At 39.7% G+C, this 27,681-nt stretch overlaps 1 protein-coding gene across 1 annotated transcript in view; it reads right to left on the bottom strand.

The window, feature by feature from the left end:
- Nucleotides 1-2,778: 2,778 nt before the first annotated feature.
- The window catches only part of rims1b (regulating synaptic membrane exocytosis 1b), an 87,070-nt gene continuing 62,167 nt past the window's right edge, over nucleotides 2,779-27,681 (bottom strand). The window contains exons 17-33 of the mRNA XM_024290130.2: nucleotides 26,819-26,972; nucleotides 25,548-25,658; nucleotides 25,231-25,293; nucleotides 24,886-24,963; nucleotides 21,504-21,623; nucleotides 21,211-21,300; nucleotides 19,608-19,673; nucleotides 19,037-19,134; nucleotides 15,967-16,070; nucleotides 15,729-15,889; nucleotides 15,427-15,579; nucleotides 11,972-12,189; nucleotides 7,462-7,606; nucleotides 7,239-7,351; nucleotides 7,043-7,144; nucleotides 5,790-5,929; nucleotides 2,779-5,712 (exon numbers count right to left, since the gene is read on the bottom strand). Of these exons, the coding sequence (XP_024145898.1) occupies nucleotides 5,494-5,712; nucleotides 5,790-5,929; nucleotides 7,043-7,144; nucleotides 7,239-7,351; nucleotides 7,462-7,606; nucleotides 11,972-12,189; nucleotides 15,427-15,579; nucleotides 15,729-15,889; nucleotides 15,967-16,070; nucleotides 19,037-19,134; nucleotides 19,608-19,673; nucleotides 21,211-21,300; nucleotides 21,504-21,623; nucleotides 24,886-24,963; nucleotides 25,231-25,293; nucleotides 25,548-25,658; nucleotides 26,819-26,972 (2,135 nt within the window). The 3' untranslated portion in view covers nucleotides 2,779-5,493. The remainder of the gene's footprint in view (nucleotides 5,713-5,789; nucleotides 5,930-7,042; nucleotides 7,145-7,238; nucleotides 7,352-7,461; nucleotides 7,607-11,971; nucleotides 12,190-15,426; nucleotides 15,580-15,728; nucleotides 15,890-15,966; nucleotides 16,071-19,036; nucleotides 19,135-19,607; nucleotides 19,674-21,210; nucleotides 21,301-21,503; nucleotides 21,624-24,885; nucleotides 24,964-25,230; nucleotides 25,294-25,547; nucleotides 25,659-26,818; nucleotides 26,973-27,681) is intronic.

The following is a 27,681-nucleotide window of genomic DNA, read 5'->3' as shown; positions in this document are numbered from 1 at the left end:
ATTTGCCTCAAGTTGTGTTCAGACAACCCCTAACCCACCGCCTAAAATTAATGGTGCAACATAAATATTGGAGCTTTACAAACCGTACAGTTTAGGATGAGAAAAGAAGACGTTCATGGATCGATTTGTCTGCAAGTGGAGGCATCAGAATGAAGCAGAGCAAGAAACTTGTAGCTTCTACGTTACAAATAAACTCTTTTTTAAATAGCTTTTTTAAGCTGTTTATTAAAGTTGTTTATTAAATTTGCATATTAAAATGTTACTTTATAGATTAGATTTTTTTTCTTTATTAAATGCGCATAAATGTTAGAGTTTCTCATGTAAATGTAGTCAGTTTGGATAGATGAATGTGAACCATGATGACTTTCATTCAGGAGAAATTCCTATAAAAATGAGCAAATGAGGTGAAGTTTAATCAAACCATTAAGCTGCGTCTGTGGATCTAATATTCCTCCTCACTTTGGTTTCTTTTTCTTTTGGAGACAGAAGAAATACTGCCGTGTTTGTTCCGAGGTCGTGTTTCTGACCTAATTAGACGGATCTCCAAAGTTCACAAGGTTTTATGGCGGCCTCTGACTCGCCGAGCTTTTCCACGCTGGTCTGGATCCAGGTTTCGTCAGGGGAGGAGGTGACCTCCGCTCCCGCACCGGAGGGAACCGGGAAGCGCCTGGAGGCCCGGCTGGCAGGGCGAGGGTGGTGGAGGATCAGCAGAGATTGCCTGCAGATGTAGCTTCGGGGGCCCCTCTGTTTTTTTAAGGAGAGGAACATAAATCTCCCAAGCCCTCTGCTGCACTGTATGTGAGGTCAGTCACGAGACCCGGCCGGATCCACATCCCAGAGCCCTGGAAAAACGCTGAACGTTGAACTAATCGGTTTCTCTCACTCTTCTTTGAATTCTCATTAAGTCGTTTTTTTCTCACAATGAGCTGATTTTAAATCTTAGATTTTAGGGTAAAAAGGGAAAACATAATTTTCTTCTAAAGCAGGTAATGTTTGTTCCTTTTTATGATCTGGTTTGAAGTATTAAAACAAGAAAAATGAAAGTAAAAAAATAGTTTTTCAAACAAAGTTTTGGAAAAATTGCAGAAAAAGATGAAGAAGGAGAAGCTCACGAGATCCGGCTAATTCCAGCAGTGTTTACTCTTTTTTTTTTAAAATAAAATTAGATTTTTTAAATAATTTTCTAAAGAAACCTGAGCTGCTTCACATTCTTCCAGAGTAAATCTTTCCTGCTACAAAAAAAATTATTGTAAAACACAACTATAAGACAATATTTCCTCCTTTTGATCCGATCAGACAGTAAAGATTAAAAATAATCCAAAAGGATGAGCATCACTGAAATCTCTTCCAATCATCAAGATCAGGAGCTGCACAGGAAACAGATGTTTGAAGCAATGGTTGTGTGAAGCCTGTTTAGCCCACAATGTTCACACTGGACAAGCAAGGAGGGGCTTCTTCTTCTTCTTTTTCTACATGTCCACCACCAACAGTTTAGATTTAATTTGGTGCGAAATGTCAAAGAAGGGCAAATTTTGTGAATCAAACCAAATGTACAAATAAATGCATGATTTACTGATAACTTCAAAGGATCCATGAAAATGTTCAGAAAGATTTGTTGAAAAGTTTTTTTTTCTTCAAAAACCTAGAAAATCTGTAATGTTGATCAGCGCTTACTTGAACGTCACAAAACAGAGAACAAGCTAGGAAAGTCGGAGCACCACCCACTTCCACGGAGGAACAAGAGGTTCTACTTCCTGTGTTTACTGACTTCCTTCATCTGTCCATCTTCAGAATCCCGTTGGGGTCATAGGGTCACTGGAGTCAACTCATCTACTGTTGGGCAAAAGACTGGATAATATTTGACTCCACTCTGTGTGGAGAGAACTCGATCGTCCTCTGGTTAGTGGACCGTCTGTACATGTTTATCTAACAACAAACGTCAACATCCTCCAATTTACCTTTAAACCTGGAGCTACGAGGTTTAATCAATCAACATATTTAAATGATGACATTGAACACAAACATCTTCACTTACTTTGTTAATCGTTTTCCAATTCGTACTTCTCTTCGTTTCCTCAAAGCAGTTTTTTTATATTCTGAACACAAATAACATACATAATAAAGAACAATAAACTGTAGATAATTTATTCAAAATAAACACCTGGAGGATACACATAGAAACATAAAATTATCTTAAATTATAGAGCTGAGCAGATGACATGTTTTAATTGTTTGGGGTTTTTTGTAGTGGGGGAAATAGATTGTATGTAAAACTAATTTGGGTCAATAAATCAGAAAAATTCAGAGTTTTATTCTCAAATGTGGTTTTGTGAATATAATTATTGATATTATAACATAATCAGGAGATTAATTCAATATTTTTCTTGCAGCAAAAAAACAGTCGACTTCTGGTGTGTCCGTCAGCAAAAACAATCTCTGATAATCGACTTTTGTTGTAACTTTCTTGTTTGCATCACTTTGTTTTCTGCTGAGATCGCTTTTTGCTTGGAGATATTTTTATTTTTTATCTTGCAGTTTCCTTTTTTGTTTGCAGATAATTTTATTTTTGCAGTTTCCTTTTTTGTTAGTAGATATTTTTATTTAATTTTGTAGTTTCCTTTTCTGTTTGCAAATAATTTTATTTTTGCAGTTTACTTTTTTGTTAATCAGATATTTTTATTTTTGCAGTTTCCTTTTTTGTTGGCAGTTACTTTTTTGCTGCGATGGCGGTTCTCGCCGTACTTTAGTCTTTAAATAACAAGACCAAAAAAGACAGTAATTTATCCACACATCCTTTTTTATTTGTAAATAATAAAAATGAACTTTTTTTTAATATATATTTATATATATAAAACATACACATCATTTGAGCCACATCTGTTGTACAAACAAGAAACATTGCAGTGAACTTTTTTTAATTTTCTCTAATCTTTTTTTTTGTTTGTTTCGTTACAGTGGAGCGCAGGAGTTTGTAAACAATCAGCAATTTTATTTCCTGTTAATACTGACAAAAAAAAAGAAAAAAAAAAAAAGAAAAAACAGGAAAAAAACCAACTTCACCAGACGATGGAAAGAAAACGGCTGTGAAGTGAGACAAACATGGCCCGTTTGGTTCAAAAGTGAAGTTCGCGTGTGCTTGTTCATCAACTTGGTCCAATAATCAAGGAAAAATCCAGCAAAAAGCTGTCGGGTATTTACAGTAAGACTCTGCGTTGATTCCTCGAGTAACCGGACAGCTGACGTGTTGGAACGCTGCGTGGAGTTCATTCGGACGTGGTCTGTTCCTCCTGCAGGAGGTGCTGTGAGGTCTGCAGTACAACTGTACAGTACAGTACGTTTTCTGGACGCTAAAGGACAGACGGGGGGGTAACCTCGGGGTTCGCTCTGAGACATTCAGCACCGGACAGACTGCAGCTGATTTCGGACGTCGCCGCGTTATGAAAATGGCTTCTCGGTTTAACCTCTTTAATATTCAAGTACGAGCAAACTGTACAACTGCATGCAACATACAAGCGGCCCTACGGTACATGGAACTAACATCTAGTTCGTACATTTTTTTTTACGTTTAGCTTTTTTTTTTTCTGGGTCGTATTGGTTTACAAAAAAATGTGCATGCAGCTTGGAACAGGTTCCAAAGTCATGCTGGCCCCACCCCCTCTTTTGTTAGGAGGGGTCTGCAAGCCCGAAGGAGGAGGAGCTTAAGATTCCCGAGGAAACGGAGCTAATCTTTCTTCTCTACTTGTGAGTACGGAGGACTGAAAATGACTTAAAAAAGAAGAAAAACTGTAAAAATACAGAAATACACAACAGATTACGTGTTGTTTTTATCTTTAAATTGAAAAAATAGTGAAAATATTTCTGTATTTCTACATGTATTGTTCATGGACTGAGCTCAGGAGAAGAATGAGAATTCGTTAAGCAAATATCAAAATTTTCTTCAAAGTCGACAAAAACTTGAATTCAAATCGTAAAATCTAGACCTGAAAAAAACCTGATTTAGACGTGACCTCTAACCTTTTATAAAGGTGCCAAAATCTGACATCACAACGAAGACGGACCTTTTCCGACTTTTGCTAAACTTTTTCTTTAAACACACACACACACACACAACGTCCACTTGGTGAAAAAATGTCATGAACTTTTGTTTCCCTTTTTCCTCTGGCGAGTGCATCGACGCCCCTCCCCCAACGATGCACTCGAACCACAGAATTGAGAGCCTGTCCCAAGCTGAACGCATTTCACGTTACCATGTGGGCGTGGCTAACGTAAACAGTCGTTGCTAAGGTGCAGCGGAGAGACATTTACTTCAGTGTGAGGGAACATAAATTATTACACAGATCTATTCGCTCCACACATTTAAAACATGATACGGCTGCTAGAGAATGTTATTTTTTTAGCTAGCTAAAATCGCGTTTTTAGCTAGCTTAGCAGTGTCCCAATGTAAAGTGAAAAAGGAGAGATATTTTCTCATCCAGAGCTTTCGAAGGTGGATTTAAACATAGCATTAAGTTAACATGCTCGGACTATAAAATAATGGAATGCATTTATAAAATTAAATGTGTTGTTTTTTGTTTTTTTTTAGAATAATTTATATATTTTGTTTGTAATAAAATGTGTTTATTTGTCTACATGTATATATTTTTATCTTGTCGTTTTTAGTCCTCCATCAAGACAAAAATACTGAACTTTTCTCAGGTTTGTTGCCTGTTTTTTTCACCTAAAAAGTTACAAAATAATAATGATAATAAAAAAAAAAATCAAGCCGTTGTGCTTGTGTTTGTAATAAAAAAGGTCAACCGAGGTTCAGATAAAAACCCTAAACGTGCTGGGGTGAGGGAAGGCACTCCCTCAGAACGGTGAAAATAAGAGCATCTTTACCGTTGGCGATGTGCGACATGAACTTGAATTGGTCCGCCTCCTTAGAGGTCTGAAGCACACCTGTACAAAGATGGCTGGCCTTCTCGTCGGCCAGGAAATGAGCACAAGCTAGGTGTAAAAGTCTACGATCACCATCGATCCTTTTGCAGAACTTCTTCTTTTTTTCTCCCTGTGCCCGGATTGACGACATCGCGAAGGTCTCACTCGTCGTAAGACATTTTGCGGCTGCGGTAACGAAGGAGAAGAAGCAAACACGTGTGGATGAGTGCTGCCTTCGTAAACATGTTGGACAGAGGGGCGAGTGGACACGGCTCCAGGTTCTAGGCACCAGAAAAAGGCCCTGTGCTTTCAGACTGAAGATCCATGCGGCAGGCATCAGGACTGCGCCCCCTGCAGGCGTGGAGGCCTTACATTCCCATGCGTACGTACATTTCTGTGCTGCGATGATTCGGTCACAAACCACCCGGCGACACTCAACGTTTGCGTTCAGCTGACGGTAATGCGTGTGAAACACTGAAACAGAAAGAACCGCGGCAGGAGTGATTGTCAGATTTCAACAAAGCTTTCTCGTTGCGACTGTTTTTGATTGTTGCTCAACATTTCTGCTCATTTCGTCTAAGATCGGACTCCGGTGGGTCCGGACGAGCTGTCGAGGGACGACTGAGAAGCTCTGCGGGTCAGAGAGGCGAGCGTCGGATCCACCAACGAGGCCGGTGGGAACAGCTTGTACCAGCCAATGACTGTGCTCGAGAGGTCCAGCTCCTCCAAGAGGATTTGTGCAACTCCCATGAAGCTTTTGTGGTCCATGCGGCCGTAGTCTCCCCAGACTATCACCTGCAGGAGGAGCAATATTTCAGTCACCTCCTCTGCATGAGGACGTTTGAGATGACGGCGCAGAGATCTTCTCTTACCTGCAGGACTTTCCCCTGAGGACTCTCGTCAAACAGCAGCGCCTGCTGATACAGAGGGTCCAGAGTTTTCCGTGCAATCTTGGTTTTCTTCTTGGCAACATACGCTCCGTTATTCAGAAGATAGACCTTCACGTAGGGAGCTGAGGGCAGACAGAACAACTATGAGGAAACTAACCTTAAAGATCGTTTTTTGATCTTTTGTAAAAGTGTTCCCAGTTGTTTTTATCTATGATTATGAATATTTTAAACCAGTATCAATAAATGTGTTGTTTCTAGGACATAGTTTCTGTAGAGCAGCTGTAGTTCATTATAAAATTGCCTTGTGGGCGGGACTGTCGGTGCTGAACAATCCCGTCGCTCTTCCCCTCACCAATGCATCAGAATGGAGCTGAGCGGGGAGCTTGTGGTCCAGCCGGGGTATAATCAACATCACAACCACAAACCTTTTTAAAACCTTTTTTTATCTGCTCCTGATTTACAACTATTTGAAAAAAAAACATTTTCAGAAATGTTTTTTTGACCATAATATATGTCCTCTATCAACAGAAAAATGGCACAAGAAAACCTCAAAAACTCCAGAAACTCAATTTTATTCAGATTGGGTTCTTTTACACTGAAAGTTGTGTTTTTTTTTTATAACTTTTCCTAAAAAAAAAGACAGTTTTGTCATAAGTAATTAAAAAAAATACATAAGAAGCCTGAGATGGAAAAGGGATTCAACACAAAATAAATAAGTAACCAACCGACTTTGGTTTGTTTAAAAAAACCCTCCAAAAAAGTGAAAAAAAAAAAAATACAAGACAACTTTGGACAAGTTTGAGACCAACAGCAACAGCAGACAAGTGATACAGAACCGTTGAAACAATTGAATGAGGTTAGGGTTAGAAATGTAGCAGAAATGTGACAAGAACTACAGAAAAGACCTCCTGAGTCTGTAAATATGTGGATTTTTTGTGGTCCGCTTATGTTATTGTTGCATATTTCTCTTTCCGACTTATAGAAAATGAATCCAGAACTTTTTGAGACACTCTTACATGTATATATAGTAGTGCTGTCATGCGATTAATTTTTGTGTGCGATTAATTAATCACGAACTGTAATTAATTAATCTATTTTAATAAGGGGTGCAGTGGATCATGGATAATCCGTACGGATCAGTAGCCACGGTTCGGCACACACGTGTCCCTGCATTGTGCGTCTGAATTCAGGACATAAGCCCCTCCTAATTAACTGTCGATGGATCAGACTAATACCTGGGAGAGATTTGGATCCTGGTTTTTGGACCAGGCCTCGTGCTCTGATGACCTCCACCTCCAGCTGGCCCTTCTTCTCCATCATTCCTATCTGGATGTCACCTGGGTGACAAAGCACAGAGGAGGGGGGGGGGTCATGAACTGAAACTGGCAGTAAAAGACTGAACACGACACGAGGAAACACGAGAGAACAAACCGATGGCGGGTGTTGCCAGCGTTTGTCTGCCCACCAGCTGAGCTGGTCCCAGTCCATCCAGGAAGTCGCTGAACTGGCTGCTGGCCCCCACGTTAATGCCGGAGAAGATCAAACTACAGCAGGAAGCACAACAAGGAGCAAAATCTTATCAGGAACGTCACATCAGAGTTGTGTCCTCCTTGAGTCGGATTTCACAGTGTTCTGAACGAGAAGGTTTACTGACTTTGCCTCGGAGTTGCAGCTGTTCATGCTGCCGTTGTTGGACTCTCTGCTGGGCTGGCGGCTCATGTTCCGGGTCAGCTCCACCGCTATGCCGATCTCGGTGCTCCTCTGAATGGGAGCGCCCTTCTCCTTCTTACTCTTCCCTTCTGGAGGACGAACGAGAAACAACCGTCCAAAAGATCAGCCCAACGACCAACAACGACGACAAGAAATCAACGTGTTTTATCAAACATCTGTGGACGATGAACACTTAGCTCGTTTGTTGGAACTCATACTGTAATCTAAAGAGATTACAGATCAGTTTTTAATGTTTCAAGTATTTCCAGCCCCTTTAAGAGTTTCCCCACAATCGTTCACATTTTAACAAGAATATTCATATTAAGGGATTTCATCTGAAATTGTTCATATAAAGTAATTTTTTCACAGCACATATTTGTGTGTGATGAGTGGTTTATGCTCTGTTAAATTATGGAACTTAAAAACTGCTTTTATGGTTTAGTAGATTAACAACATAAAGTCAAATTTTGGTTTAATATTCAGCCTTGCAAGCACTGTTGAAATTTTTTAAAAGTCTTGAATGCCATTTTTTTTAACTTTCTGCACTGAGATTCACATAAAAACAAAATAAAACCATTACAGCAAAAAGAAAAAGCCTGATTGTCTACTAAAAACTACATTAATTAAATAGATGCCACATTTATCAAAATTTGAAGTATCTCAAAAGATAATGGATTTAACCGGAGGAAAATAAGGCAAAAACAGCATTTATTACATTAAATTATTAGAATATGTCACAAAATAATTATAGAAATTGTTTTATTAATTCAAGTTAATTCACTTTTTCACCCAAAACTGTCTCTGCTTGACTTTAAGCGCAAATATTGATGGTCAAATGAAAAATAAAAAACTCATTTTGTTCTCACATTGAATAAAAAATGCTGATAATTATACGTAAAAAAAAAAAGTAAAAATAGTAAAAGCTCATAAATGGATGATGTAAGTATTCTAAAGAGACCCCTTCCTTCAGGGGTGGCCAAAGCACGGCCAGTGATGCATAAAAACATGAATGAACTGTTAAACATGTCTTCATGAACTTCTCACTGCAGCAGTTTCCCTCAGAAATGCTGAAAAACATAAATGTGCAGACTGACTGTTTAAGAGACACATCGGGTTGATGCATGTTTTCTCATTTAAGGTGTTAAATGAAAAATAAAAATCTATATTAATGAGATTTTAGAACAATATTATTAAAAAATACTTTGATTTTTAAGCGCTTCTATGTTATATTGCTCTACAAAGTGTCCTAAATCCCCCCTGACTGCAAAGTTGAATTGTTGCTTCCATCATCATCATCATCCATCACAGAGATGAAGAGCTTCTCTGATCCTCAGCAGGAAGCTGCGGTTTGTTGGACCTGAATGAAGCAGTTCAGGTGACCTCTCTGCAGGTGAGTGAAGTAAAAAGGATACACAGCAGCATTTTATGTATCATTGGAGGAGTTTTAAAATGGACTTCCATGAGGTTTCTTCTTTTTAGGAGTTTTTCTTCACTGAGAAGGTCTAGGAGGGTCTAAGAGCAGGGATGGCCACTTTAGTTTGGTCTGTTTAGTTAAGCATTCAGGTGTTGTGTAATTGGGCTATAGAAATAAAATTGAAGTGAATTGAAAAATCATTACATGAATCAATCAGATAAGTGACTAAAGCCTGAGCCTTTAAAGAGTTTAGAGACAGAGATGCAGTGCTACTGACTCCTAATTCCTTAAAGTGAATTTGGTTTTGAGCTGTTTAAAAATTTGGGTCAGTTAAGAATGATGGAGTTTATTTTACATAGTTTATACGCAATTATTATGTAAAAAAAAAATAGGCAATTGTGTGTGATTTTTGCAAATCTGTGGCTCTCCATAACCGTTCCATGTATGTCTAACTGACTTTTCACACACGTACCACCAATGTATAACTTTATATCGCATATACGGCGCAAATATCACATTAAAATTTAGGAAACACGAATCACTAATGAATACTCAACACACGGTTCATTCAATTGCGTATCGTGAGAACCATTGACTGTTTTTCAAGGTTAAAGATTTAGATCGGGTTAAGTCAAAATAAGGTGATTGTTATCTAGTTACAGCAGAGTGATCCAATCAGATCATGGAAACATTCATTTTAAGACTAATATGTCCACAAATGCATCAGAGCTGTCTCCACTCAAAGAAACCAGAGCTTTTCAAGGTGAGTCCGGCGACAGAAAGCCTCGCCGTACTGCCCGACGTCTGATCTGAGGTGTTTTCCCAGACAAACTTGACTGAAAAACCTCTAGCAGAAGAATCCTGGAAGGTCTGCTGACCAGCTGCCCGATGGAGGCCAAGAGTCTAAAACAAATAAAACTTCTAAGAACCGTCTAACTCAGATCAGAGAATTCCCACAGAAAAAGAGATGGCTGTTAAGACGGATCAAACTGAAGGGCACACTCATGCTGTGAACAGGAAAGCATTCATCAGTGTTGGTCACACGGAGCCGAGCAGTAGAAGAAAGCCTACAGCTTCAAGTTCTGGACAGCCTGCGTGTGAAGCTCAGCCGTGCTCTCAATCCAGTAAACAGGAAACGATGGGACAGAAAAACAGCCCCCTGTGGCATCAAACATGTCCACCATCTAAGACTTGATTTGTTTTCCTTCCTGCGCTCATTTCTTAAATGTTTAATATCAACATGGTAAGAAGAAAAACCACCAACCTTACCTGCTTTTGCTGTCATCCATGCTGGCCAGGAGAGTACAGGACTAAGAATACACCTCCTCCTTTTCATCTAGGTTATCCAATGAGGAGGGAGGGCAATCTAATGTTGTCTCAAAGCTTTTTCTGTCTTCAACAAAGGAGGCCATGACAGCGTTTGGCTTCGGCCCCGCGGTGGAAGTGGATTCTGCTGAAACCCGACATTTCATTTGTGCACTGAGGCAGCAGAAGCTTTTGTGTTTTTACTCTTCGTCTTAGGAGTCTGGGAACGTTCGACTCCCCAGGACAAACGCTCTCTCTGTGTGCATCAAGCTCCTGAAGTTGTGCAATCAGTCAGGACAAAAAAAGTTGTGCCATCTGAGGAAAACTTTAGACCCAACATAAGATTCTTTGAGTTTTAAGGGCTCAGTTTTTGTCTGTCAGCAGGTCGGACTTCCCGGGCACATTCACACTGAGATGCTTGGTTCACACTAAAAGGTAGGGATGTCCCAATCCAATCCAATCACACAGTTTCAGACTAGATTGAATTCAAATGTTGCATCCCGATCAAGGATCAGATATTTATTTTATTCTTATCGTTATGATCAGCGCTATATATTTCTTCCCATCAGGCCACAGCGAATCAGCTTTCACTGATCTGTTCATTTTAGTTTATGGCTGATACTCTTCCTGACACAATCCTATAGATTATCTGGGCTTGGGACCGGCACCGTTAAGTCAATGGTACAGACGAATCGAGGTACCGCGGCGTGATTTGAGCGACTGGCGCGGCAGTCTGGCAGCAGAATATCTGAATTTTGGCAGGTTGCTGCGTCGCATTTACCAATGAGGGACTCAGGTATATTCTAGACAGATAGCCAACCTTTTGCTCCTTCGGTGGCTCTCATGGAAGCGAGTGGATATCGCTCGATACACCGGCAGACAGGGAGCTGTTGTGGGGTGTAGAGGATGCCAGCTTTCGCCACCTAAACTTTGTGATATCTTTCCTAACTTCATCCCTTAATTTTATGTTTTTTTTTTTTTTCCCCTCTCTGGTTAATGCGGGACAATGACCCTTCAAACTCAGTCACAGAGACACAGAAACACAGGGGAAGCGTCTGTCTTACAGACATAGCCCCCAGAGTGAGGTAGAAGCTCCTTGAAAAACCTTAAAATAATCTCATAAACTCGGACATGGAGATGTGATTACCGATGTTTTTGTAGAACTCTTCACAAAAAATAAACCTGATCTCTCAACATCGTCCTCGTCTTCCCTACACTGGAAGTGAAATACCACTGGCGATCAAGCTAAAAACATTAGCTGGTAGCTCTTTCCTACCACGGCCGTGGCGACAAGCTTAAGAAACACATTTTTTTTGACAGGCGACGAGCAGCAAACTCACAGAGTGGCGATGATGTTTGTTTTCTGGGTAATGGGACACAGACCTTCCAAGGAACTCCTCATCAGTCTCATCAGTCCACAGAATATTTGCCCAAAAGTTTAAGTCAAATAAGACGCAGCTAAATACTGCCTTCAAATGTAGCTTTTTTGTGCTGAAACACAATGGTTACTGTCTGGAAAATGTAAACAAAAAATGAAAAACTAATAATGTTTTGCTTCAGAGTACGATTCCTGATGCAAAAAACGATGATCTCTAACTAAATTACTTTATTCTTTTCCACAGTTAGCAGATTTTTCTGACACAATTATCTATTTTCTGAGCAAATGTAGCTTTTATTTGTAGTATTTAACATTCAGGAGGTTCTGGTTTGTGGTGTTAACAGTATTGTCACTTACCAGGCCCACTGATCTGTGAGGTGCTGCGTGTTCGACGGTTGCCGACGATGGCGACTACCCTTGCACTGAGGCTGGAGCGCCTCTTTTTGCCTCCGCTGCTCACCGTGCCCAGCGCCGTATCTGATTGGCTACCATCGTTGCGCTCCTGCGTGTAGATCTCGCCGCTTACGCTGGAGCTCTTCATCATGCTCCGGCCCATGGACGATCGCATCTGCCGGCTGGAGGAGGAGCACAAGGTGTCAGTGTGAGGCCTGGCGTGCTGGGGAGGGAGGGGTGTGATCAAGTTTGATGCATACAATACCTTTATTTTGATAAATAAAAGCAAATCTCAGGATGTGGAGGGTAACCGTTAATTTTTATTTGTGCATCCTTATTTTAAAATTCTTTTCTTTACAGACGACATGCTAATCTATGCATCTGTCATATCACAATACGATGACAATTTCCAAGAGTGATGTTCTAACTTAGCACTCACTTGTGTTCAAAATAAAAGTTTTTGGGAGGTCACATTGCCAAAAAAAGAAAAGAGTAAGAACTTTAGTAGCTTAAAATACTGTCATAAATTTCACATGGATCATGAAGCCACGCTGGTGGAGCAGCATCAAATACTTTTTCTGTTGGTTGCTTATTGCCTTCTATAAAACAGTTTCAGGGCTTCACTTTGGTGTTTGTCATTAAAAACCAAAGAGGATGTGCTCCGGTTGACTTCAATGTTTGACAGATTGTTATTTAGATAGACCCATGCTAATAAATTCCTTATGGTAGCCCTGATTACTTAAGCTACATTAAACATTTATGCTAAAAATAAGTTATCAAAGCTCAGAATGTCATGAATTACCCTTAATTATTCTTAAATAAACTCCCAAAACAAGCTGTAACACGTGGGCAGAAGCTGCTTGATGTCTGATGCTGCCCCACAGTGGTTGGGAGGAGCCAGCGCATGTCCCCCCCCTCAGATGTGCTACATGAGAGTCCAGCAACGCTTCCCCTTTCACTGACACTCCCCCCTCCCTGCCTTACTTCAGTAGCTTCGGCCCTGTGGCCCAGAGGAACTGCATAAAGAGTGGTAAATGGAAGGGTGGTTTGAGGCCTCTCCACTGCCCCCTCTAGAGGAGTCAAGGAATGACAGGCAGAGGAGGGACAGGACGGAAGGGGAGGGTCCGGGTCCTGAGGATGCAGGGGGTCCTGGCAGTCACAACACAGCAGGCATGCAAGGAGGGATCTGAAGCATGCAGGGCGGGGGGCACGTAAACATGTAAACAAACAAAAAAGACATTACTTTATTTGGAATAAAATGTACATGATTTGAAAACGAGTAATGATCAACTGTTTTTCAAACAACTGGACACTTAAATGGAAACAAGAAATTAAAAAGAAATTCAAAAGAGAGAATCAAAAATATTCCTGGAGTTGAGGATTGCTGAGCACATAAGAAGAACGCCTCAGAGGGGATGCAGCAAAGCTGTGGGTTGAAGGGGGAGGATGAAGGGAGGAGCGTGGGGAGGAGGTGCACAGAGCCACTGATGTTTCTGAGGCTAAGCAGGAGGCTGTTTCAGGTTAACAATCTGTAGTGGATCCTGTCTGCATTCTCCTGTCTTTGGCTAGAGCAAATATGTTTTTTTATTTCATTTTTACAAACTGAATCAAACAACTCTCGCTTTTTTTTTTTGATTAATCTGCTGTTAGCCCATAAAGAACAAGGTGCTTCTGTTTCAGTCCAAACATCAATACATTAACCAGCTAATAAGCTGCAGTACATCATCAGCAGGCTCTCTCACCACTGCTGAGATTGGATCATTTGTCCCCGTCAGCTCGATCCTCTCAGGTGTGTGTGTGCGTTTTCATGCAGTTGTGGGGACTCTTGTTGCAGAGTGCCATTGTGGGGACTTTAGATTGTGTGGTTTCACTTTATTTTGTCTTAACAGTTTTTATGTTTTTTTTTTTTTTTTTAAGTTTTACTAATGCATTGTAGTGATCTAGTTAAAATAAAGTTATTGTTGCTGAAAGCTCCTCCCCCACACACCTGTCTGCTCCAAAGAAAATGAAATGTCTTTCATTTCTTTCTGCAAGAAAATACTCATGATTTATATTTATAGGACAGCTTTTTAATGATTGATGCTAAAAAAATGACATACAACCATATTGTTTTACAAATTATATATGATTTTTTTTAATTAAAGGGAATTTCTATAACACTCAGAATATTAGGAGATTTTGTATTCAGTGAAAAGATTCATCTTTAAAGTTCAGTTTCAGTTTAGATGTTAAATTTGTTCTGATTAATACTTGATAAAACTTCCACAAGCAGGATTTGATCTAGTTTTAGGTAAAGTTTGAAGTAAAACTACACATTTTGTTACATTGCCAAAATTTGCTTAAAAAACATCAGAGGTTTTATTCATAGCAAAACTTCAATATACAGATTAAAACATGTTCAATCATGCAGATTAATATAAACACTTCAGACCAAGATATTGGTCTTAAATTTGGAGTGCTCAGATCATTTACCTCTTTATGACCCCCAAAAACATCCTTTATACAACCAATAAAGAAAATATTTGTTTTTATTCTTTAGCAATTAAAAGTCTTTGACACCAGATGGTGCTGTTGTTTTAAAATCAGTCAAAAGAAAAGCTAAAATGGGACTTTCTTGATCAAATAATACCTAAAAAAACCCCTGATGAGCACATTTTCTTCTTTTTCGTGATACTTTCATATAACAATTAAATCTTAACATTCCTTTTTTTCACTTTTTTAGGGATAAAAAATTAAACTAAAGTTCTAAAATTATAATAAAAGAAATAACTTGTCCAAAAAATGATCAAACTTTAGGCTTTTGGTTAAAATACCTGCGTATATAAATATGTAATCTTAATCTACAATATCAATTTCACATTTTAGCTAAATTAATACACTTTTAAGGAAAAACAATTAATTTTAATTACATAAAATGCTGCAGATTTTTTTTTGCTAATTAACAACCTAATTACTTAAACTTTAGTTTAAAAAAAGCAGCCAAAGTCAGAAGAAGAAGTGAGGATAACACTGATGAGTGTGAATGCTAAAACACCCAGAGGGTCAATTTCTCTTCTTTTTACAGTCTACAGCTATAAAAACAGCAGTTATGTCTTTGCCAGTTAGCGATTTTTCCTGACACAGAGGCATTTCATAAGTGTTGGGCACAGAGCAAAGAAAAAAGACTTATATGAACCTAAAACTGTAAAAGTTTTTTGTTATCATGGCAACATTGGTTGCATCTTCCAGGATTAGTTTAGTGTCAAGCGGGAGTTTTACATGTACGATTTTTTAAAATTTTCTGTATCTCCTTCAAGTTTTAAATGTGTATTTTTGTCATTTTTTTCCAAAATTTTTTCTAAGTTCCATTTGTAACTTCTACAAAAGGCTCGAGTTTGAAGACGTCCTCAGCCTCTGTCCCTCCTCTGCTCCTGGGTTACCTGGACTCCCCGGTGTCTCCTGCCACAGTGTGCCTCCTGCGCTTCAACTCGGCTGAGAAGCGCCTCTTCCCTGCCGCCCTCCTCCTCTCCTCCTCCCCGCTCATCCCCCATGAGATCCTCCTGTCCTTCTTGTCCTCCTCTAAAGACTTGGATCTGAGTTTGTGTCATTAAGTGTTTTGTGTTTTCATGTGCGTGCGGACGCGCAGACATGCAGCATGCAGGAGAAAAGACACACGGTGATTAGGACGCATTAAGAGACACAAAACGAAGTCGGGCTTGAACCCGAACCGCTGAGGACCGACCTGAGCCGGCCCCCGGGCCGCTCGGACTGGATGGACATGTAGCTGGCGCTGCTGAGGCGGGAGGCACTGCTGGCGTGGGAGAGAACCGACACGTCGCTCATGTCGCTGTCGGACGAGCGGGCAGACATGTTGTCGCTGCTGCGCCTCTGCTCCGCGTACATCTGCAGACGGAGAGGGAGGGGGGGGTCAAACGTACGGGACAAATGTACGTCAGGATCAGGAGGGGGGCGACCCTGACCTCCCGCTTGGCCTTGAGGTCCATGTTGGGGTCGTGGGAGGCTGCAGGCCGACAGGAATGCACCTTCATCTGCAGCTGCCGGGCGCGCTCCTCCACCGCCAGAGCTGAACAGAAAAGGAGAATAATACTGCAGTAAATAAAACAGCTTCCAGACTGATGCTCACATTTGAAAAAGTTCTCTTTTCTTATATGCATTCTTTCATTTATCTAACTTGTTTTTTCATGTGTCTGTCGAACCACTTCAACCTCTTAAGACCCAAACTAATATTTAAGCTAACAATCTACACGTGTAGTCACTGGTTTTCTAGTCGAGCAGAATTATCTACCGTGGTAATATCACCCAAAATGTGATGTCCACGCATGTGAATCCAGTTCTTGAGAGGTTAGGCAAAAAAACATTTGCATTTAGTTTAAAATCTGTTAAAAACTTCCACCTTTCTGACACTACGTTCACACCGCCCTCGATAATGACGTTCATGGAAACACTTCCAATGAATCGATGTAAACATGTTCAAAATTCTCACATTCACACATCGGTATGCAAGTTTCCACATACAAAACACGGGTTACAAGTTAAACTTTGTTCAAACTTTAACCAATCAGTGGCTCAGATTTGGTAGTGGCATCTCATTTCTTTAAACTGATTATGGAGGACAAATGAATAATTATGCGTCGCTCTCGGCTAGAATTAGTCTTTTGAAATAGATTTGCACCCTTGCAGCTGTAGATGTTGAACATGTGCTAGTAAACTGTGAAAAAAAAGAAGCCCCTTCCTGCTTGTTCAATGTGAACACCATGGGCTAAACACACTTTCAAGAATGTGTTTGCCGCATTCTTTACTATGTGTCGCATGCCTGGTGTGTCTATATTAGCAGCTACTGTTATGCTATGCTAATAACAGGAACATCTACTGTGTATGTCAGACATCCAGTAGACAAAACCCTCTCCATGAATTGTCTTTTTAGTGTTTTAAACATGTTCTTGTAGCATATTTCTCATAGTAAAGGACCTATATGAAAGAATTTCATTAAAACAGCATTTCTGAGTGTTTATTAACTCAAAAAAGGAGCAGATGAAAACCGGATACTAGAAAAATGCTCAGACTAATGAAGCAGGAACTGAAATGGGCGTGCCAAAGTCTACCTTTTCTGCTCCAATTCTGAAGCATCCTAGATCTATTACTGCCTTCATTTTCCTCGTCTGACCTGGAATCTGGATAGCTCCAATATTCTGCGTCGTTGTTTTGCTATGCTAATGTTAGCTTGTGGTTGTGAGAGACTATAAACAAAGGCTTGATGGGAGATTAGTTTTCTAATGAACTGTAGAAAATATGTCTTAAACAACACAGGGTTTTTGATTTTGGCTAAAAACTCCATAATCATGATTAAAAGACCACTTGGAACGACGTTACATTATAAAAATATAAAATATAACTTTAACAGAAAACGGGCTGTGTAATCACATCAGCTGACGGCGGTATTCAGGTTTTTTCAGAAATGAGGAGTATTTCTGTCGCTTTAAGTCAGATTGTTCAGAACATCATCTCATACGGAGGAGGCTTTGTAGCCTGAATATGGCCAGTATGTCAACACGGTTAATGACTGTGGTCACATCATTACAAACCACAGCATTTGTGAAGTCGATAGACGTCTATTTATGAGCTGCTGAGTCGATTTAGATCAACAGGATCAATCAGACAGGAAGTGTTGGTGTGTGGCTAAAAAAAGGAAGAATCCTTTTCAAAATAAAAGTTCAGATGGGATCTCGATATGTGTAATCAGTCCAAACCAGGAGTCTTCAACCTGCGGCTCCGGAGCCACACGTGAATAAAATGTTTAAAAAAACATTTAAAAGTAACTGTAAAGGAAAAAGTAAGTAATTAAGTAGTAAAATTAAAAGAAAACAGTAAATTAAACTTTATTCAACTGATGTAGTTTATCAACTTTATACTGAAACATTTGGACTTAATTTTGAGCTTCATTTATCACAGAAATTCAATTTATTGTCAGTAACCACAACCAGAAATAAAGCTACGTTAAATTAGGATCCACTGGATTATAAAGCAGAATTTCTATTATTGAACAAATGTAAGGATTTAAAGTGTATATGGTAGGAGTCACTTAATTAGCTCTGATTTAGTTTTTGTTCATTATATTTATGAATTTGTGGCTGAAATGCACCAGAAACAGTTAAATAAACAGTTTTTTATTTTATTTTTATACCATTGATGACTTTACATGTCCTACTGCATTTGCTTCATTGATGTGACCCTCTGGTGTAGGTCAGGATGTCTGTTATTGTCATGTTTCTTTTAATTATGCAAAAATAAAACACACAATATTTTATTTAAATGTATAATGTTACTAGCAAAACATAAATAAAAATCAGCATTGTATTTTTCTAGAGAGTGAGTGAAGACTTTGTGGCTTCTACTTTGTTTTGGTTGGCAAGAAATTGACCTGAATAGCTCTTTCAGTGTTGAAGGTTGAAGACCACTGGTCCAGACTGATTCTTTTATCAAACACCTTTAACTTTTAGTGATGTAATCATATAGAGAGTAAGGTTTGGTAGCTTTAAATCATCTTTTGATCAATTGTAAAAGCATTCCTAGTGGTCTTTTAATCATGATTATGCGGTTTTTAGCCAAAATCAAAAAAACTCTGTCATTTTCTAGGAATTTCCCTACCCCAATGGTGAGAGCTCTCTGTTTACACCCTCTCCTGCTGGTTAACTGCTCCTTAAAACCTCAACCTAACAGTGTAATAAAAATGGTGAGCAATATTAGAGCTATGTAGCCATATAATTTTGAGTCTGATGCCAGCTCAGACAAGGAAAATAGACAGAGCAGGTCTAAGCTCTTTTTCCAACTGCATTTTTTTTTGTCTTTTCCTGAGTCACAACAAATAGAAAACATTTTGAAGATGATTGTTCTTTATATGTTGTCCTATATCATCAGAAAAATACCACAAGAACATGTTAAGAACACCAAAAATACAGTTTTTATCAGAGTGGGTCTTTAAAGCATCATTGAAGTGACGTCTTACAGGTAAAATCTTCTCCTTTCACTCACCTTGTTCGATGCTGCTGCTCTTCGCCGGGAGCTGCGGCAGCTGCCTCCCCCTGCGGCCGGCCGAAGGCGGGGGGGATTGACCGCCATGAGGATGCACTCTGGGAAAAAAAAAGTCAAAAACAAACAATAAAGGTGAAGGTTGTATATAATTACAAGTGAGAACACAAACTGAGGGCAGCAGTCTAAGGGGGGGTGGGAGCTGCAGCTACACACTAAAACACATACTGCTGTTAGCACCACCACATGGGGCGGGGGGGGGGGGGCGCACACAGGAGGAGTACAGGTAAAAGCATGCACCTGTCCAGTCGCGGGGAGTTAGGACAGCACCCTGACAGCACTGTCTGACCAAAGGGCCTCAGGGGGGGCCCCCTGCCTCTACTGCCCCTCAGAATAGAGGTGGGCTGGATGCGACTGACGTTTGCAGATAAAGAGATGAAAACCGAGCAAAGTAAGTGAGTGAACCTCTGTTATAATAGTTCCTTCTGAGAGATTTGAGATAAAATCTCTGAGAAAGTGACAGCAGAGATGGAGTCAGGTGGATGAAGGAATCGGGGGGAGGGGATGGGCTCACCTGTCCCCCTCCAGGCCTCTCCCGCTGCCGCCTGCGCAGTTCAGGCCGGATGAGCTGCTGCACTGCCTGTTTGTGCAGACAGCAGCCGCACACGGGAAGAAACATAAACATGGAGATGAAAACGGAAAAATGTTTGGGAGCATAAAGATCCAGCCGGAGTTCAACCATCAGTTTTTGCTAAATGCAACAGCAGCACAACCCCCCACCCCACCACCTCCACCTTACAGAAACAGAAAGGATAGCAGGCGTTAAAGCAGGTCCAGCAGAATAAAAGAGCACACCACTATTAACAAGGAAAAGTGCTGAGCGCATGATCTGTCACGGGGGCGGGATTTCAGCAGCGGGGGAGAGCAGATCAGAAGCATCATTTTTAGAGGGGACATCGCAAGTCTGGAGTACCTGTCTTCCTCAGGGGCCACATACTCTACTAAGATCCTGGGGCTTGGGGAAGTCAAAGACTGGCACCTACAGTGAAGAGGTGATGGTGGTGGTGGGGGGTCATTACAGGAGGGAGAACCAGAGAATTTTATTAGTGAAGCTAACAAAATACTTGACTGTATTTGAGTAATGGACTGAGTGACCCCCCACCCCATTGCGTTCATAACAGGAAGTACCCGCCAGTTCCAATAAGCCAACATTCCACAGACTTTTAAAGAGAAATAAATAGTCATGCTCTGATATTTTTCTTGATAATCCTCTTTTTTTTTTTGGCCAATCAGATGCCTCAATAAAAATATGTGGTGCCTGCTGACCCCCACTAGTGGAGCTGGATAAATTGATATTTTAGACAATTGGTAATGGCATTTTGTGTAACAAGCACTAAACTTGGCTGGGATGTACTTCAGGATCCACTCTTTCAAAAAAAAATAAAAAATCGAAAAAAAATCCAAAATGGCAGCCATTTGTAAAGATGGCGACCACATACTCAAATGTTAAAAAAAATAAAATCAAAGTCTATTTGCCCCAGTCTCCATAATATGGGCTGTTTATGCACCTTTATACTTGTGGGGTACCTAGAGAATAGTACAGAATTTTTTAAATAGTTCAATTCAGAATTGATTTTAAAATTATTTTATTGGTTTATAAATGTTTTTATGGTATTGGGCCTTTATATCTATCTGATGTGATTTTCACGGACCCTGAGGTTCTCTGGTACAAACCTTTTAGTGATACAGATGTGAAAGATAAAGTCTGGAGCGAGATTTGTACCCCTTTGACATTTCACACCAAGCCTCTTCAAAGCGTGAGTACATGCGCGACAGTCCTGTGTGAACACTATAAGCTAAAAATGTTTCAAAACCTACCAAGAACTTAAAATCCTCCACCTTTTCTCCTCTGCTCCCTGTAACCTCACCGTTCCACTTCTATCCATCTCATTTTACACTCATATCATTTGTCTTCCTGAATCTTTATAGTTAAATACTGATGAGTAAAAATAAAAATATTTTTAGATCCGCCTTTCCTCTCCCTTTCCACATCCTTCGTCCTACTGATGCTCCACGCCAAAGGTTAATGTGTAATGAGATGGGGGGGTTGATGATGTAATGAATGAAACATTCAGGACAGCTTCAGTTAGGAGTCTGAAAACATCATCCTCCCACACCTGTCTCTCTCGGAGGAGTGAAAGCCCGTGTCCGGCCTCAGACAGGTGGTGCTGGCGCTCCTCACTCTGTCCAACGACGGCTGCAGGTCGCTGTGGCGCCACGGCGCGGCAGCACAGACGGGACACAGGAAACAAAAGATAAAGAGACGCAGAACAATTAAAAGAGAGGCTGCCAAACACTGTGGGAACATGGAACGATGGTGGGTAGTAGGTCGCCATGGCAACTGGGACTGGAGCACAGCGTTTGTCCACAGGCAGCCTCGTTGCGGAAAACAAAGAGTGACACTCCTTACCTAACAGTGACCTCGTCTGTGAACCTGAGCACGCGGTGCGCGAGGGCGCTACGGGGCAAGGTGTCGCCCTCCTGCTGCCTGTGGGGGGGCTTGCTCTTTAGACATGCAGGGAGGGTGGAGCTACATGGCAGAAACCCCGCCCACAGCAGGCGGGGAGAGGACCAGCATGCACAGGAGGGCAAAGAAAAGCAAAAATGACACATGCAAAATAACAAGACAGACAAAAACAAAACCTGAGTGCAGTTTTGAGTATGGTGGGGGGGGGGCGGCAAGGGTGCAGGAGAAGCCACAGAAATGAAAACATGAGCGGAGAGTTTATTGCATAAGAAAGAAAGGACGGACTGTCGCACATGTATGGACAGATTACTTGATTACATAACTGAATCTACAGATCTCAGTCTGCTGGAGGGGCAGAGATCTGTTTAATGCATGAAAGCCATTAAACAGTGTAAAGGAGGAGCAGGGAGAGGAGGCCGGGACAAAAACCTGGGACTTTTTTATGGTTAGAAAACTGTAAAACTGTTTTGTTTTTGCTTTTAGGTTGAAAACAGACATCAGAGCTCCTCAGTATGCACAGAAACTCAGCGCACGTCTCTGACTGGATTCTACCTCACATCTAACTGCATTTTATATTAAATCACGTATCATGTTCTGTGTTTAAGTTCATGTTTTCTGATGGTTTTACACTTTACGTGTATCATCATTTGTATGTTCTTGGTTTGTTGCTTACCTCAGTTTTTCTTTTGTTAGAACTACGGAGGCCCTGAAGTGCCAATCTCATCAACAAATCACACAATGCAAAAATGCCAAATTAAAAAGGTAAAACACATATGAGAAAATTGAAACAGCATTACATTTCAGAAAACAAAAACGGATTGTAGTTACTATTGGATAATTCTGATTGGATGATGATGTTTGTCCATGACGTTATTTGGCATGAAGCGATCTTTATCCAATCAGTGGGTGTGGTTACATGTGCAAAATGACCTGGATCAGATCAAAGATTGGATATAGAACTGTGTGCATGGCCCTGAAAAACTATCTAATTGTAACAAACATTTACATATGCCACACGTTTGATCGGAATAAATCATTTTGACATGCTAAGAACTTGGTGAAATACTGGAAAGAGTCGTCGAAGAGAAAGTAGCGAGTTCTGTAAACAAACAAAGCTGGAGCTTTGAGCGAGATGATCTTCTGAGCGGGCTTTTATTATTATTATTGATATTTTTAAGTGACTGTTTGCTCATCATTTTCTAAATCTGTGAGGTCAGTATCGGACGTTTATTCCGAATACTTGTGTCCATGTAATTCAGCTAGTAATGTCCCCTAGTGACTACAATCCACTTTCTGATTGTGTTTCTCTTTTAACATTTCAACGTTTTCTGGAATTTACTTTTATTTTTCTGAGTGTTTTTTTTTTTGTTTGTTACATTCTGGTTTCTAGGATTTTGTTTAGTTTTCTAAAATGTTTTGCCTTTTAAATTGTTATTGTGATCTTTAAAATGCTTTTGCGTTGAGCGATTTGTTGGTGTGATTTGCACTTCAGGCCGAGTGTATGTAACCCTAACAGGAGGATAAAATGTGGCACGTCAAGATCATTTCAATCCCCTTTTAAATGTTTCAATGAATAAATCAGTCAAATTTAAAGAAAAGGTTACTTTTTCCAACAATTCACACATTTTTGACCTCTGACCTTCCTGGAGGCAGCCATTTTTAAGCAAAAAAAGTGCCATTTTGGCAACAAAATCATCAGGATTAAACTAATCCATAAGGATGAGTTATTAAAGTTTAATTATTTTTTGTTAAATAATCTGTATCGATAGTATTAGAATAACCCAGATTGGTTGGTATAGTGTAGATTTAATTATTATGTAAAGAGAAGAAAAGCATTTGTAGTATTAACATAAAAACACATCACTATCATCCTTATAGAGTGGGCCATCCTGAGTCAAAATATCTTTTATTTTAATAAACTTTATCCAAAGATAGATGTAGAAAACTGCATATTCTGTTTTTTAGAAGCATTAATCATAGAAACTCTTATTTTTTTTTAACCACCTCATTTTTGACATTTTTGATTCAATATTTCACTCTCCGTTGCTCAGATTAGTTCCAGGCCCTACAGTTTTGGACCATGTCTGACCCACAAACCAGTTTCCAGTTTAGTCAAATTAAAGACAGATTTACTCCAGATTTCTCATCTTTTAAGATGAGATTCTGGCCTTTTTCCAAGTTTGCTTGTCAGGAGAGAAGAAGCTTGATTTGCTGGCTCAACAATATAAATAAAAAAAATGTATTTTCATGACTGTCATATTTTAAGTAAATACAAGATTTTAAATAATATGAATTTCATTAACCGCAGCCATTTAAAGCTGTTTTTAAATGTTTAGCTGGATTTGCACCTCAACCAATCTCTAAATTTGTAAAAAGACAAAAACTTCCAGAAATTCAAGAGCAGCTGCAAGTGGAGACTGTAAAGTCCCATTATTTAAATATTTGCATTCATTTTCTATTCATTCATTATTTAAATTATTTAATTTATTTAAAATATTTTCTCAGTGAAAGCAGCCGATCTGTGGAACAGTCTCTCCACCAATATAAAATCTTTAACTAAAGTGTCCATCTTTAAATAATAAATTAAATTCTGGTTATCAGAGAAACACCTCTGCAAACACTTTGTATAAAATATATTATTTGGCTTTGTGAAGTGTGTAATACGAGTTTATTTGAGTACATTTTCAACTTATTTTTAACAGTTATGTATTAATGAATTTCTACATTTTTGGACAGTTTTTGTATTTTCTTTTCACTTTTTTCAGTAAAAGCTGCACTAAGGACAGGTGTTGCAAATTAGCATTAATTAATGCAATGATCTATGGTCTTTTGTATTTGTCCTTATGAAATAAAAAATAAAATAAAAAATTTAAACACTACAATTTAGTTTGTTTTTGATGCAGTTTCTCCCACCGAATCTGAAGTCACTGAAGATCTCCAATAAAAGCTGTAAACATTATCAAAAAACAGTTTATTGCCCCAAATTGATGATTTTAAGAAAAAACTTTGATATTTGCTGCCTCCTTTTACACGTCAAATCTGGGGCAAATTCGACTAAAATTTGATTAAACTGAGGCTACAGGTTTAACCTTGACGTGTCGGCTTTGTTTGTGTTTAATTCTCTTGTCTGCTGTAAACGTCCCCCAGGTTCCTTAAACTCCCACATCCTTTTTTCCTCACCAGTTGTGAGAATCTGAATGGACAGGAGAAGCTTGACAGCAGCAAACACAAAGCAGCACAACTACAGACAGAACGACTCCCTCAAACGTGGAGAAACAAGGAATACCACACAAATGTGGATGGAAGAAATGTTTGAAGGTCTTACCTGTAAATGTCTTTATGGATACCGTTTACTAACAGGGGCATTTTGGGGGGGAGTGTGCTGCTGTATCTACCTACACTCCTGTTTGTATGAGTTCATGCACAATGAAGGCAGGATAAAAGAAAAAGGTGGGAAGAAATTCAATGAGATCAGGCGGAAAGAAAAAGGCAGCATGCAGGTTTGTAATGCCGTTATGTGTCTGTCAGAGTTTGTGTTTAATATTGCAGCTCGGATGCCAAAAAGTTCAAAAGGAGACAATTGAATTGAAACTTTTCTTCTAAAACAAGATGAAAAGCAGCGTGGATGGAAACAATAAAGCTCCCCTGGATCTGTCTCTGTTCTGGTTACCTGTTAGTGTGCAGGCACTCAGCACTCCCGCCCCTGATAGACCTGTGCGTGTCCTGGACCTCGCTGTCATTGCCGAAATCACGGACGAGTGAAAGAAAAAGAATGCGAGGAAACACAACAGAACGGGATGGAAACCCAATTCATGAGTGAAAACACAAAACAGGAATAATTAGTTCTGAGGTTTAAGTTTTCATTACATCAGTGATATTAGTTTGGTTAGTTTGCTTACGTTAAATTAAACACACACCGATGATTTTTACCAGAGATAGATAATCTTTAGAACGACAGAACATGAGTCTTCGAAGGGAAACTCTCACCTGTCCTCGGAGTATTCGTAGTCGGAGTCTCCGGAGCGTTGGTGCTCCAGCTGCGGCTCGTGGTAGCAGGAAGGGGAGTGCTGCCGGTTCTGATGGATCTCATCCAAACTCCTGATGACGGACATTTGAAAAACCAGATGAAAAACCAGAAAAAGCTGCACTAAAAGCTTCTCAGTGGAGGCTTCCAAACAGCTTTAGATCGGGGATGTTAAATGGTAACGAGGAGTGGAAATGAGAAAAAAGGTTTGCCAGACAGATAAAGATGGATGATTTTCACAAAAAATAAGGCAACACTGCAGAAAATTTTAGCAAAAGGAAGAATGTTGGTCATACTGATCAAATGAGGAACTTTAAAGCATCAAAGACGAACAACAATCTTGTTATTTGAGTTTTTGTTTTTGTCATTTGCTGTTTTCTAAAGCAGCAGTAAGGCACTGATAGATAAATGTTCATTTGTCTTGTTCATTTGAGTGCAGGATTTTACCAAGGAGAAGAATAAAAGCTAAAAGTGGAGAGGCCCCAGTAAAAAGCCCTGAGGCACACCTAAAGTAATAGAGGAATACTTTTAGCTGGTTTAGTGCACAAGAATGTGAATGGAGAGGATGACTGTTATTGCTTGTGTTGGATTTGATTTTGATGTAATGTTGCATCCATTGACTGTATATGAGAACTGGACCGATACAGCATTCTTTCGGCTTCAAACAAAAGTCTTCTTTTATTTTGAATACGGACGTCATGTTGGAACCAAATTATTAGTAAGCAGTGATTAGTCTGAGTTAATGTGAGTCGATGTTACTATGGCAACCACTTTTACCAATCAGGAGTGAGCTTGTTTGAAGACCACACCCCTCCTGAGAACTAACAGAGAATCTGTCAATCAAATGCTTTGAACGCTCGACATGAAACCAAATACTTTCCATGAGGCATCTGATCGGTCAGTTTATTACTCTAATGACTTTCACTACATAAAAAATTTAATTAAAAATTAGGTTAAAATTAGCAAGAATTGTTACTATGACAAATGACTGAATAATAGCTGTTTATTTCTCACTAGAAGTTGATGGGATTTTGACTTCTTGGAGCCAGTGAGTACTTCCTGTTTGGAAGGCAAGGGAGAGGGGTCACTCAGTCCAGTTCTCATGTACAGTCAATGATTGCATCACAACAAAAGTGTTGGGAAAATGTTCTACAGGTGACAAAACAACAGTAAACAATCCCATCAGATTAGCGGGCGCTGTTTTCCTCCTTTACCCTGCTGAACAGGGGCTCACCTCTGCATGGGTACGTGGGCGGGCCGAGACCGGGCCCTGCAGGAGTCTTCTCTGTGAGGAGACACCGAGCGGGAGCGGTGCTGGACGGCCCGCTGCTGCTCTGGCACAGCCAACGTGCTGCTCCGCTCTCGATCCCGGGAGTGCCGCTCTGCACCTGTCCAGACACAACACAGTCATGACCTGTGACAAAGACTGCTCGACTCAGTCACTCTAAAGGTGCCACTCGGTCTGTGGCTGTAGAAACATCACCTGTGGATGTTTACCACCAAACCACCTGCCAGCTGTTTCTGCAATGTCTCTGATAAAACTGAGTGGCTTTTAAAACAACAACGGTTGAAAAAGAAGCAAAAGTTAAAACATCCTGCTGTTAATTTTTGACGAAGAAAAATGTTTGATTTCAATTGTTAAAATGAGGTGAACACAACCTCAATAAAACACTTATTATTGTAAAGCATTATTAGCTTTTTCTTCTGTGAAACATCTACAAATGATCATTCTTTCTGTTTGTGCTAAAATTTTAACTAAGAGAACATTCGAAAACTAGATATTTTAACTTTCTTTTGTGGATTAAAAAAAATATTTTTACCTTGAATTTACTAGTAATTTAACGCAGAGCTAAAAACAACTATGTTAGCTTTTGTTTTGTGTGAAAAGTCGGGATTTTCTTAACTCATTACATTTTATTTGTGACATCATTATAGAGCTATAATTATTTTCTTTTACTTATGTTACAGAAAGAACCATAGAGGGAAATAAAAAACTATGAAGGAAGCCCTGTGCCTACATATTAATATTCTCATTCTCAAGGTAAAGTTGTAAATCAGATATTTATTTTACTCATTGTACTGTGAGGGATATTGCTA

This window comes from Oryzias melastigma, linkage group LG1 (genome assembly GCF_002922805.2).
Source record: "Oryzias melastigma strain HK-1 linkage group LG1, ASM292280v2, whole genome shotgun sequence".
NCBI lineage: Eukaryota > Metazoa > Chordata > Actinopteri > Beloniformes > Adrianichthyidae > Oryzias > Oryzias melastigma.
This window is presented reverse-complemented; position numbering and strand designations above follow the sequence as displayed.